Here is a 12,617-nt window from a genome sequence, read left to right as displayed (position 1 = left end):
GAAAGGCCATAGCAACATCCGGCAGGAAGTACCATGGAAACCCTGGGCATTCTCAATGGGCTACAACACACATGAACCCAGCTTTCAGGGAAATTTTGCCGTGGGCTTTCCAACCAGGGCAAAGTGGAAGATCGGTGATGGATTCCAGGATTACGGCACGGTATTCTTTATCGACGGATCAGAGATGGACTCTGGAGTTGAAGCGGGAATATTCTCGGATACGCATATGCTTTGCAGGATACGCCAGTGCATTCTAACCAAAGATACTGGCGATATTAGGAGTTTTGAGAAGGTGCTATCCGTTGTAAACCCTACGGGCTTTGCTCTAAAGATCCAAGCCGGCTAAATTTTGTTCTATTACTCATCATATCCTTGGATGCAGAAAAAAGCAACTTCGGAATAACAAATTAAAAACCTCAACCATTGCGTCACCTGTTTTTATGTTAGGTCTAGTTTGATTAATCGTAATCATGATTCGATAATATAAATATTTTTCCCTCAGTAGAGCTTACTACCTGACTGTAATCGCAGACGTACCCCTTGTAAAACTAAACGCAATTGCGTCCTCCCGAACGCGAAATTTGAGGATTCCAGCCTGGATTTCTATTTCCTATGTGCAACTTTGAGGAACTTCTGCCATGAACTTCTTACACTATTCGTCTATCTTGTACCATAGTTGTCCCTCCGGGAAATAATTCACGATTAGGTGAGTCAACAAACCAGGGACACCCATTTTTCGAATGAATAATCCACGATTTAAAACTACGAGTATATTGGACATCAAGCACAACCACCGGGCTTGGAAGCTTGGCTATCACAATGACCGTAGGTGTCGGCTTCCACAATAAATGGAAGCAGTTGTTGCAAATCAGCACCTTTACTCCCCATGGCATCTCAAACCTAGACAGCGAGATATAAAGCCGAAGGCCGTTTTTGGGGTTTCCGGGAACCTTTGTCTTTTTCACTGGACGGGAAAAACGCCTTTTACCATATGCAATTGTCATTAGCCCCTAAATGGGGCATAGGGCGTCCAGCAAACCTACGCACCATCGCTGGTGGTTCACTGAGATGCGCTTCAGCTTCCTCAAGATTTTCTCAACTAGTTTCCTTCCAGCATGTTCGAATTAAAATTGCTCGTAAGCCAATTGGGCTTGTCTTTGATAAAGATTTGAGAGCTGTTTTCGGAGATTTTCCGCAATAATTAAAGGTATCGAGGAAAGCTCCGACTGAATTAAAAACTGAGATTCATACCCTCCTGATGTTTTGTTGCGGTTTATTGGCCAGTGTTTTGAGTAAGGGTCATGATCATGTCGCTAACCGTAACTTTTGAACACATACCTTGTTCATAACAACTTTGTAGATAATTCCCCACAAGTTCATTTGCGATTTAAGACACACTTGTCAATAGCATTCTCGATTGTCCCTCTTGGTTCGAATCCCAGTCGTTATGGGTGTCACCATTTGTTTTGTGTTTGTCTCGCTGCTGTGGGCTTATCATTTACACAGTGTTAAGGGAGTTCATCCCGTGTGTCGAATACGAAGAATCGATTTTTTTTTGGCATCAGTTGTATCTAGATATACTGTAGAATACATAGGCTAAGTGATTATTTAATATTCGGAGTCGTTCGGAAATTATAGTGTTAAACGCGTGATAAGTCACATGCTAGATTTATGTCGATCGCCGTAATAAAGCGCGTATTTACCGGTCCGAATGATGTTCGAATGACTTCACTGAAAGGACAAGAATTGAAGACAAGGCTGTACATGTGTTTCTTGAAGAAACCTAAAGTTTATGGACTAGATATAGAAGATTAATGGTCAATTAAGGTTTTATGGTTAAAAATCGCATTCTACTTTTTAAATGCGTTTTTCTCGAAACTGCATGTTGAAAATCGGCAGCCACCAAGGCCCAAAATCTATCCAACGAAATTCTTTGAAATTTTCACAACTTGTTCAGAACATACTTTTACGGTCCGCAAACTAGGATAATTGCGATTCATTCAGTAGTTTTTTTTATTCATTGAAGAAGCCGTGAAAAAACACCAAAATTCACACAGAAAAGTTTAACAAGGCACCAAAAATTTAGTTTTTAATATTTGATTAATTAATTAATAATCCTAGTTTGCGGACTGTAGTTAAGTCTGTTCGTTAAAATGCCGTTTACTTTTTTCCTTTAAGATGATCACAGCGCCCTCTAGCGTGGCAGCAGAAAAACACTTTTTTTGGATATGGGTGTATAAATCGCTCTGTCTTTCAATAAGAAAGTATGGGATCGGGCTGGAAAAAATACTATGCACGCTCAAGATATTAATAAAGTTATGGTGAAAAATTCGTATTTGTATCTTTATCCAGTTCTTCACAAAAAATTTCTAAAGGAAGCCAAAAAAAACGGCCTTCACACGGGATGACCCCCTTAAGTGTGATGATAGCTAAACTAAAGCACAGTCTGACTGTGTGGATGCCCTATACTTCACTAAGGGGCGAACAGGAAACACTAATAATTTGGTTATTAATAGTTGAATTTCCTTCAAACTTTCCAAAATTGTGTATTATTTTATTATTTATAATTGTACCTACATTTTATATAAGTGCACCATTGTGATAAGTTCCGAGAACGAGACCTATTTTACAGTCCTTGACTAAGTCCTTGATTAAAGTTTTTCAAGTTCGGCTGCCAATTTTCTTTAGTTTCTGAAGGTATAAATTGATATTGATGCAGCAAAAGCAGCAAGAGCCAAGAGAAACTACGATAAGAAGTATTATTCAAGAAACATGCAAACCAATATGGTGAAAAATTAATTCTATATACATGCGAATGCCTTCAGAAAAGTCATTTTTAAGATTTTGTGCAAAACAAAACCTTATTGAAATCGATTCCCTGTCTGTCTGCCATACGCACTATTCCCCAAATTTGGTGGACACATGGTAACTATGAAATCCCACGCATATAATAAGTGTCATAAATTTAGATGGAGTATACATACATGTAATGGAGGATCCAAATTTTTTTTTTCAACTAATGTACCTGTGTGTGGTATCAAATGGAAGGTATCGATAAGTACTTTCCGAGACTAAATTGACGTAAATTGTAAAATGCGCCAGTATCCATTTTCGGAAACTGTCCAACCCAAAAATCTGAAAAAAATCAAGGTGAAGCACTTATATGAAATCTATGCCTCAAAATATGTCCCATTCTGACATCTGCTCAAATAAACTTACTAATAGTATGTATATTGTCAAATTTTAGAAATTGACTCCCTTAAGTCCATCCTAGGAGTACTCTATCCACGAGCATAGGGGACGCGGGTTCGCGCATACTCTAGTCAAGTTTTATGGAAATCTGGCTATTGGTATCAAACTTATAGCAGTTCAAACCCATCAATTTCGCACGAATTTATTGCATGGTAGCCATACAAATAAAATAATTGACAATTGAAAATAACTGACATTCAAGTGAAATATTAAAGTCCTATACATCGAGAAGCTACCTCTCCTTAGCCCTTTTGCCCTTTGCCGCTTTTAGGTGAGCCCTTTTTAAGATTTTATGTGAAAGAAAACCTTATTAGAATCGATTCGATGTCTGTCTATGCGGTTTTCTATCACACCCGATTTATCCGGAAACATTTTTTCCCCAGAATATGGCCATGTCGGACATCAAGTGAATGGGCTCGATTAGTACTTCCCGAAACGTATCTTATTGCTGATATTGCAAGAAACGTAGGGGTGATGGGTGAAAATATGTATTCCGAAAAATTTAACATTTCTCATTCTCAGAACCTATCTAACCGAAAAGTCCAAAACCACCCTTAAGTTCATCCTAGAAGTAGAAAAGCATTATAAGTAATAATATAATACACAATTTTGAAAAGCTTGACGGAAATCCATAATGATTGGACAAAGTTATAGAAGGTCAAAGGTTTGCATTTCAGGCGAAGTTATTGTGCTCTAAGGCATATATTATGTCGTCATCATATAATATGAAGTAAACTCATGTGAACGGCGGAGTTGTATATATCAAGGAATATTTTGAATTTTTAACTATGTATGACTGCATAGGAAATTTTTCACACAAGATGAACACGAAGCGTTTATATCTGAGGCGTCCAGCTTCCGGTATTCCGACTTATGATAATAATGTTGAATTCCTAGTGTGAAGTATATGAAGTCAGCTTTTATCAACACAGTGCTTTCCAGATTAAATTATTTGTGCAAATGGCTTTCTAAACAAGTCGCGAAACCGGAAGCTGGACGCTACAGGTACGAAAGGTTTTGTATATTTTTTATATTATATAAAGACATTTGAGTGTGCATTTGTCCCATGCGCATACCTAGCACATGCACGTATTATGTGAGAATATCCACTTTCGGGTGATATTGACATTCATAACTTGAATTTGCAAAGAAGCGACAACATTGTAACTTTGTTAGTAATAGTGCGATTTCCCCCAAATCGAGATTGCACCCAGATCAGGCATTTGATAGAGCCAAATGGCGAAGCCGATTACGACAAGCCGACCCCGCTTGTGAACGGGACAAAGGCTGAAGAAAAAGAAGAAGTGCGATTTCCCCCAAACTTAGCCTACATCACTACATTTCGTGGTGCCAGAATGAACTTAAGGGGGGTTTTGCAGTCAATTACTAAAATTGATAGTAATATACTATTATTAACTTTATTTGAACAGATATCGGTATGCAGGGTATTGCGGAGCCCCCCCCCCAAAAGTACTTTTCGAGAAAAACGCGTTTAAAGTTGGGTAAGACTAAGGGCGCCTCCTATCAACGAATTAGCCTTGTTTTGTGACAATACTATAGGACAGAACAAGAACAATGCTGTCATAGTAATTCGTTCCTGACCAAATTTTTTCCCTAAACAAGCAAAAGTGTGGAAGGACGAACGTAGACACTTTGGGTGCGTCATTAACGCATCACCAAGTGGCTTCAGTATAACAATGCCCCATCAGTTTTAAACCTGAACTATTGACATGGTTCTCATGGACAAATGGGGACAACAGCCTTCACTGCAAAGAATACGCGGATTCCACAGAGCAGGTGTACAATATTCTGCAAACAGTACCACAACCTGCGCTTCTTCCACAAGAAGTTCATCCAGAAGGATTATCCCTCCAACGGTTGTTGTATTTATTTAAAGAAATCAGACTATTCTGTTCCAATCCAGGAAAGAATGACGCATACCTCAACGCAATTGAAGACTGCTCTTCCACAAAAAACAGCCAAACGTGCATCGAGAGACAGCTGAAGAACCTACCTACCTATTTATTCTTATTGTTTTTGTAATGTAAGTTCGTATTTTTTATATAATTTATTACAACTTTTTTGGATCTGCGTTGTTATTTTTCAATTGTACATTACACGCCACCAAAATAAAAGCCTCGCGATTGCATCCAGATCAGGCATTTGATAGAGTCAAATGGCGAAACCGATCGCGACGAGCCGACCCTGATGGTGAAGAAAAAGAAGAAGATTTCACGTCACCAAAATGTTTTTTAACCTTGTGATAATATAGTATGTGAAAGAGAAAGCCTTGTAGGTATGGAAACTGTCAAAACCTGAAAATCGATATTTTAGGCATGAAGGCCCTTTCTTCCGAGTCGGTCACATATACACACGGAACTGTCATACCCTCAACATTCCTCTTATATAGGGAAACTCAAAACATTTTATACCTGAAGCGTACCCGACTTGTTTAAAATAACGAATGTTTATTAAAAAAATGTAATTTCTTCAAATTCCATAGTACTTCTATGGAATTGATGGAACACCATCTAAAATACAATGTTCTCCAAAATCTGATTCTCTATACTGTAGGCTTTTTACGACCGTAAAAATTCAAACCAAAAACTACTAATTATAGATTGAAAATATAGTTTAGATAATATGCCTGTGTGCTCATCACTATTTTTATTGCTATCAGTGTCAATTAATGCAATTGATTAAATTTTAATTGCATTCAGCGAATGCAACGAGTTTCATCAATAAACTTGATATGGCTAAGCACATACCATACGTACATATACGCATATTAATTTGTTCGTAGCAAGCGGTATGAGTAAGACCCCATTCAAAAAAAGCTTGAGATAGCACAAGAATTATCCACCTCAGTTTATTAAGAAACCAACTCAAATGCCCCTAACTTCTGGCAAGTGGAGGCCCCAAGCATACCACGATCAGAAGTGAAGGTGATTAAACAATTGGAGGTGGTGCCGGCGTTCAAAGATAGATGCGGATGTTAGAAGAGTAATAAAGGGAAGTTTAATGCATTGATACACAGACCTCATTAACCGAGGTCAACATAAATAGTAAGTTAGCACTGGGTTTTCTACCCTGTGAGCTCCTTAAACTTTTGAAAATAAATAAACAGATTTTACGCAAATTACATCATAATAAAATAATACAATGCTTCTAATTATTAACGAATCGGAAAAAATGAGACTTGTAGTCTGTAATAGATTGCCACGAATGTGAAATAAATCCGTCAGATTCTTGATAAGCCTCGAGTGCTTCTGAGATGGACTCGCGAGTTTATTTAAAAGCTCGTCCTCCTCGAAAGTCGAGAACATTCACTAACTTGAACTCATAGCTAAGATCGGCCAGAGAGAGTAACGAGATAACTAGTGCAAGTGCTTCAGTTTGGTAAACTCAGTAAAATGTCTTTGATTTGTTTGAACGATTACGAGCGCGCGGCTAGTGCGATTTTAGACAAGCTCGCGTTGGACTATTATAAAGGAGGCGCTGGGGATGAATTAACTTTGAAAAACAATGTGGAGGCGTACAGTAGGTAAGTGTAACAGGATAAACCGAATTGTTAAAAACATTGATTTACTTACAATTTATATTCCCAATAGACTACGGATACGTCCAAGATTCCTTCGAGACCTCACCGAGACCAACACAAGATGCTCCCTTCTGGGAAATGAATATAAGATGCCTATTGGGATTGCCCCATCTGCGATGCAAAAGATGGCCCATCCTGAAGGAGAAATTGGAGCTGCAATTGCTGCCGGAAAAGCTGGATGTGTTTACATTTTAAGTACATTATCAACCACTTCTTTAGAGGATGTGGCTGAAGCCGCTCCTGACACACACAAGTGGTTCCAGCTATATATATTCAAAAATAGGTGAGTGTCACTATTAGTAATAATAATTATATATTATTATTATTTAAGTATTGTTATTGAGTGTCGCTGTGTGCTGTGTTTTAGTCTATGGTTTATACTGGATCTTGTTCGAAATTTTATACCAAAATCAGCATCAAGACAATCTTGTTCTATCATATTAGCTTCGAAAAAATCTTAAATTATACATTATCTTTAAAAATCATGTTGGCTTGAATTATATTCTCAATCAAAAGGTACAAAGATCCACCGCCTCATTTATCGCAAGCTCTAAAGTTAAAAATTTAGAATTAGGAATATCATTCAGAAAATGAAAGAATAATTTCTCGTAAGATGGAAAATATCATTAACTTCTTGTCGATCACGAACTGAACTTTTTGTTTTGCCTGAAAATTTCGGTATGTTTCATTGACTTGTCAAGAGATTGTGAGTGTGGTACGTGCCTCAGTTTTCGAAGCAAAATGTCGAGTGATTTAATAAAGTAATAATAATAATAAACGAGCCATAAATAGTTCGAAGAACTGGAGGGGCCCAGGTCTGGATCGGATGCAGAATTTCTGGTATAAGAAATTTACCAGCGTACACAGTCGGTTGGCACACAGTATAAATAAGGTCATGAGTCGGCCGGAGGAATTTCCTCTTCCTCACTGCGATTACCTACCTTATCCCTAAGAGGGACACGGTGCAGGACCCCGCAGACACAAGACCGAATACTTGCTTACTAACCCTCTACAAATTCATAATAATAATAATAATAATCGTTGGCGCAACAATCCATATTGGATCAGGGCCTTGACGGGTGCTAGAGCTCTTCATTCAAGACCGTAACAGTACCCTACACTATAGTAGACAATGTGGTCAGTATTGCGCTCGCCCGAGATTATTACCCTGATTTGACTCAGGTATTCATTCACAGTTGAGTCGACTGGTATCCGACGTTAAATCACTATACAAATCTCACTGCCACCAGCGTCCAGCGAGACAAATGAGTACCCGTGGGGACTTGGTTATAAACTTGTAATCCGGAAAATTGGGGCTCTGCGGAAACCCTGCTTACTAAGTACAGAACAGACGAACCGCATTGTACGAGCATTATTTCCCAGACATACCGTACGGGTTGACGTCAACAGCGTCGAGAAATGCAATCTTTTCACAATAAAAAAGCTCAAAGAGGCAGTTCTCTCGATGAAGAATAAGAAGGCGCCAGATCCTGATGGTATCCCGACAGAAGTTTACAAACTGTTGCTCGGGGCGTTCAACTCTTGCCTAAAGGAGGGACTCACACTAATCAGCAAAGGAAAAGGAGGAGACATACCGTTATTCATACTGTTGTGTATGTTTGACGTGGCCGAAAAGTGCTCGAAAAGCCCATCAGGAGTAGACTCACTCAAGCCATCCGCGCCGCCGAAGACTTATCCCCAAGGCAGTTCGGGTTCACGAAAGGGAGATCCATGGTGGATGTTGTCGCAGTTCATCCAGCCAAGAAACACAGCCGTCGATCACGGATAGTGCTCCTCATAACGCTTGACGTCAAGGGTCAATTCCGTAAGATGGACAAATATGCTAGACACATTAGAAAACTCATTTTACGTGCCGAGTTATCTCTTGTGGATATTCCCTATGAGACACTAGAGGGCCAGAGGAGAATGGAGATCACAACGGGAGTAGCACAACGATACATTCTAGGGCCGGATCTCTAGAACGCTTCTTACGATGGTCTGCTAAGACTCGATATGCCTGAGGAGTCACACCTAGTCGATCATGTATTATAGATGACGTTGCGGTGCTTGATGGTCGACGCAGTGTTGAATAGGCAGAAAGCAGGCCTAGCATATTGATTCGACAAGTAAGCGAATGGATGACTACTCATGGTTTCAGCCATGCGTTGGAAAAGCCGAAGTAGTCATCTTGACTGGAAAGAGAATCGCGAAATCGATCAGCGAGTTGACTATACAGTCAAAACCAGCTGTTAAATACCTTAGTTTAATGATCGACTCGAAAATGAGCTTCTTAAAGCAAATCAAAGCTAGCCTTAAGTCGACTAATGGCAAATGTTGGGCGCTCTCTATCTACCATCCAAAGAAGAATCGTATACAAAAGGCCATTATGGGCTGAGCGACCTTGCCTGTCTCTCACCTCATAGTCCCACATAAGTCGACACATGTAGAAAACTCGAAACCACGCCGAGAGGTGGTACCTCGATAGATTCGAGTTAGATTAATCACCTGATGGACTTATGTGCTAAAGTGCAGCCGAAAATGCAGAAAACGCTTTCTTTACCTGTCCAAGATTTGAACTCAAAGAGAAACATGGAGACTGGGCTAGACTCTCGTTTGAAGGTAGAAAATATGATACTTCATGATAGGGTCATATGCAGCGTGGATCACAGTAGTTGGGATTGCAAAACAATTTCGCCAATGCCTCAAAGAAGTAGAAACTGAACGGAACCATAGAAGGGAAATTACTGCAATTAACACCGCACCAAGAAGCAGCAACTAATTGGTTCCGCGGTGAGAGTGCGGAGGGGGAGGAGAGGTTTTAGCCGGCAAGAGTCCGGAATGCGCGCCCCTGTTTACAGAAGCGTATCCATAATGGTTTTTTCCCCTCCAAAAGAAATAGACAGACCAACAGACGACTAGTAATCCGATTTGAATAAGGTTTTGTTTTCCAGAAAATCTTAACAAGTTCCGCACTTTAGGTATGGAAGGTTTTGTTGATCTTTCATGTAATAAAATTCGGGTACAGGATGGTTTCATTTATACATAGATCGTAGTGTATATATGTTGAAGGCACCGATAGTCAATTCGATATGGGACTGACATTTTATTTGTTATGGAGTATCAATTTAACAAACAAAAGAGGCGACTTTGTTAATAATAGGAGGATTTCCACCAAACTTTACAGTTGGCTGCTCCTTTGTTTGAGGAGGTCTAGGAAGGACTTAAGGGGGATTCACAGTAAATTTTAAAAATATGTTAATATATTCTTTTTAACTTTATTTTAGCAGATACAGTTAACATAGAGGTGGCAGTATAGAGGGTATTTCGGAGCTGTCGTATAGAGGCTGGGTAGTTTCTGAGAATGGCCTCTTAATTTAAGTGACCCTTTTATGACCCCTTCATTCTTGCATTTCGCAATCGGCTTCAACACTAAGACCTGATTTATAAAGTACTGATTGAGACCTTTCATTTGGTATCCTACATGTCTATATTCCGTGAAAAAAAAGTTTACATCCCACTCTTGGATATATGCGGACTCCCGCTTAGGTTCAAAGTTGGTTTCGATCGGTACAACGTTTTCGATAAAAGTGCATATGGCAGACAGACAGTAAACCGATTTTAATAAGGTTTTGGTTTCAAAAACAACACCAAAAAGAGACGTTTTCTTTTATGCATATATAAGCAAGCAGTGTGTTTTCATTAATTTCAAAAGTCGATTTTTTAATTCTTCCTAAACTTGTTGAAAAAGTAAATGAAAACTTGAACATAAGATAAAAGCTGAAACATTTAGATAACGCATTGCGCTTCAGCAATTATTACGCCCTTAGCAACGTTTAACCGTTTTAAATCTTTAGGCCAACTCACCCGTTGCAGTTTGTGCTTTGTAATTAGATAATTTCCCATTAAAAATGCGTCAACTTTCCAGGCTAGGAGGAACGAACACCTGAGCTTTTAGCAGAGTTCTCCTTCACACTCAGCATTAGTGATAAAAGCCTAGTTGGCATACTGATAGACGGGTTGCACTTAAAGTAGCGCTCCCAGTTTTGTGCATGACTTCGATTCATTAGTATGTTTTTAAAAGAATAGTTGATTTAGGACTTTTTTAACAGGAATAATAGGAATATGAATGAATCTATTCAAAGTATTTCAGATAAAAAATAAGCACCTTATTCCGCTGTTCTAATACAATTATCCGACCTCATATTTCCAGGGCAGTAACAGAATCGATGATAAGGCGTGCTGAAAAAGCTGGCTATGAAGCATTAGTGGTAACAATCGATGCTCCTGTGCGTGGAACCCGTCGGTCTGATATCAAAAACAACTTTAGAGTTCCTCCTCATTTGAAGTAAGTATTATATCTTGTCACACTCAGATGAATTACTGAAGCTAAGCAAACTCTTATATCTCCTCCGAACCAGATTGGAAAATTTCTGTGGCGAACTTTGCAATGGTGTTCGATGCCAACCAGGTGTAGCCGGAGTCAATCATTTTCTTATCTCGAAATTCGACACATCGTTAACATGGAAGGATATTGATTGGCTAATTGAATTTACGAAACTCCCAGTTATCCTCAAAGGTATATTGACTCCCGAAGATGCCCAATTGGCGTATGAACATGGAGTCCGCGGAATTATAGTATCTAACCATGGAGCGAGACAAGTTGATACAGCTCCGGCTACAATCGAAGCATTACCTGAAATATCCAGAGCTGTCGGAGATAAAATGCTGGTGATGATGGATGGTGGTATTAGAGCAGGAAATGATGTATTTAAAGCGTTGGCTCTTGGTGCAAAGATGGTGTTCCTAGGACGATCTGTTCTATGGGGGTTGACTGTTGGCGGTCAAAAGGGTGTTGAAGATGTCTTGGAGATTATTCATACAGACTTAGAATTACTTATGGGCTTATGTGGCTGTGTAAATGTAAAAGAGATTAAACCCCAAATGGTTGTACATGAATCATACTATTGGAAATTGTAAAATATTTTACTTCATTTTATTGAAATTAGTCCTAGAAAATATATTAACGTTAGTTTCTCAGTAGCTTTTGTATGTGAATAACCTAATATTAGTTAAAGCCATTCGAAAGATAATAAAGTACTGTAGTATCTAACGATGCGTTTTGTTATTTTAATCTATTATCTATGAGGCTGCAATAAATCTTGTGGGGACATCACTGTTGGCTTTCGGCTGCATGGAGTTGATATTTATCTTAATTTTTTCCCGCATCAGGATTGTTGAGAAAGTCAGTATTGGGTGGGTGCTTAAGTTTTTTCAGTTAGTCGGAATCTTCAACGAACTGAATTTTGAGTACAATTTATGGTGGCAACGTTGTAACCAAATGTGTATGTCAGCAGTGATTCTGGCAGACCAGAGGAGCTTGAATACGACGAATTGTTAGTTGCATTGCTGAATGATCAGAGAAGTTCAAAGTACACCGTACCACCATAGAAAGAAGTATCCGATTCCTGGGCTAGCTATAAAATTTTATACGCGAATTCCCCACGAGTTCAAAAGCACGGAAGATTCCTGAACAATTGCGTTTCACACCTGAATACATAAAAATCCTATCGGTCTCGAAGTTGAAAACGTCCATCCCTGATAAATAGAGGTAACATATTTCCCCACAACGCTAGGCCTCATAATGGTGAAGTCATTGGCACGAAATTTGGTGGAAAGGTGGGAACTGTGAACGCCCTTCATGCAGTGAGTTACACTGTTGAAGAGGAATGGAATGCAAAAGGAGAATTTAAACTTTTATTTCATC

At 39.1% G+C, this 12,617-nt stretch overlaps 1 protein-coding gene across 1 annotated transcript; it reads left to right on the top strand.

Annotated features, from left to right (window-relative positions):
* Positions 1-6,284: 6,284 nt before the first annotated feature.
* Positions 6,285-11,890, top strand: LOC119654872 (hydroxyacid oxidase 1-like). Its single transcript, XM_038060467.1, has 4 exons — positions 6,285-6,796; positions 6,864-7,136; positions 11,064-11,198; positions 11,272-11,890. The coding sequence occupies exons 1-4, from the start codon at positions 6,666-6,668 to the stop codon at positions 11,828-11,830; spliced, it is 1,098 nt and encodes a 365-aa protein (XP_037916395.1). The 5' UTR covers positions 6,285-6,665; the 3' UTR covers positions 11,831-11,890.
* Positions 11,891-12,617: the final 727 nt, after the last annotated feature.

Source organism: Hermetia illucens, chromosome 4 (assembly GCF_905115235.1).
Source record: "Hermetia illucens chromosome 4, iHerIll2.2.curated.20191125, whole genome shotgun sequence".
In the NCBI taxonomy this organism is placed as follows: domain Eukaryota; kingdom Metazoa; phylum Arthropoda; class Insecta; order Diptera; family Stratiomyidae; genus Hermetia; species Hermetia illucens.
The sequence above is the reverse complement of the archived record's forward strand: the minus strand, read 5'-3'. Positions and strand labels throughout refer to the sequence as shown.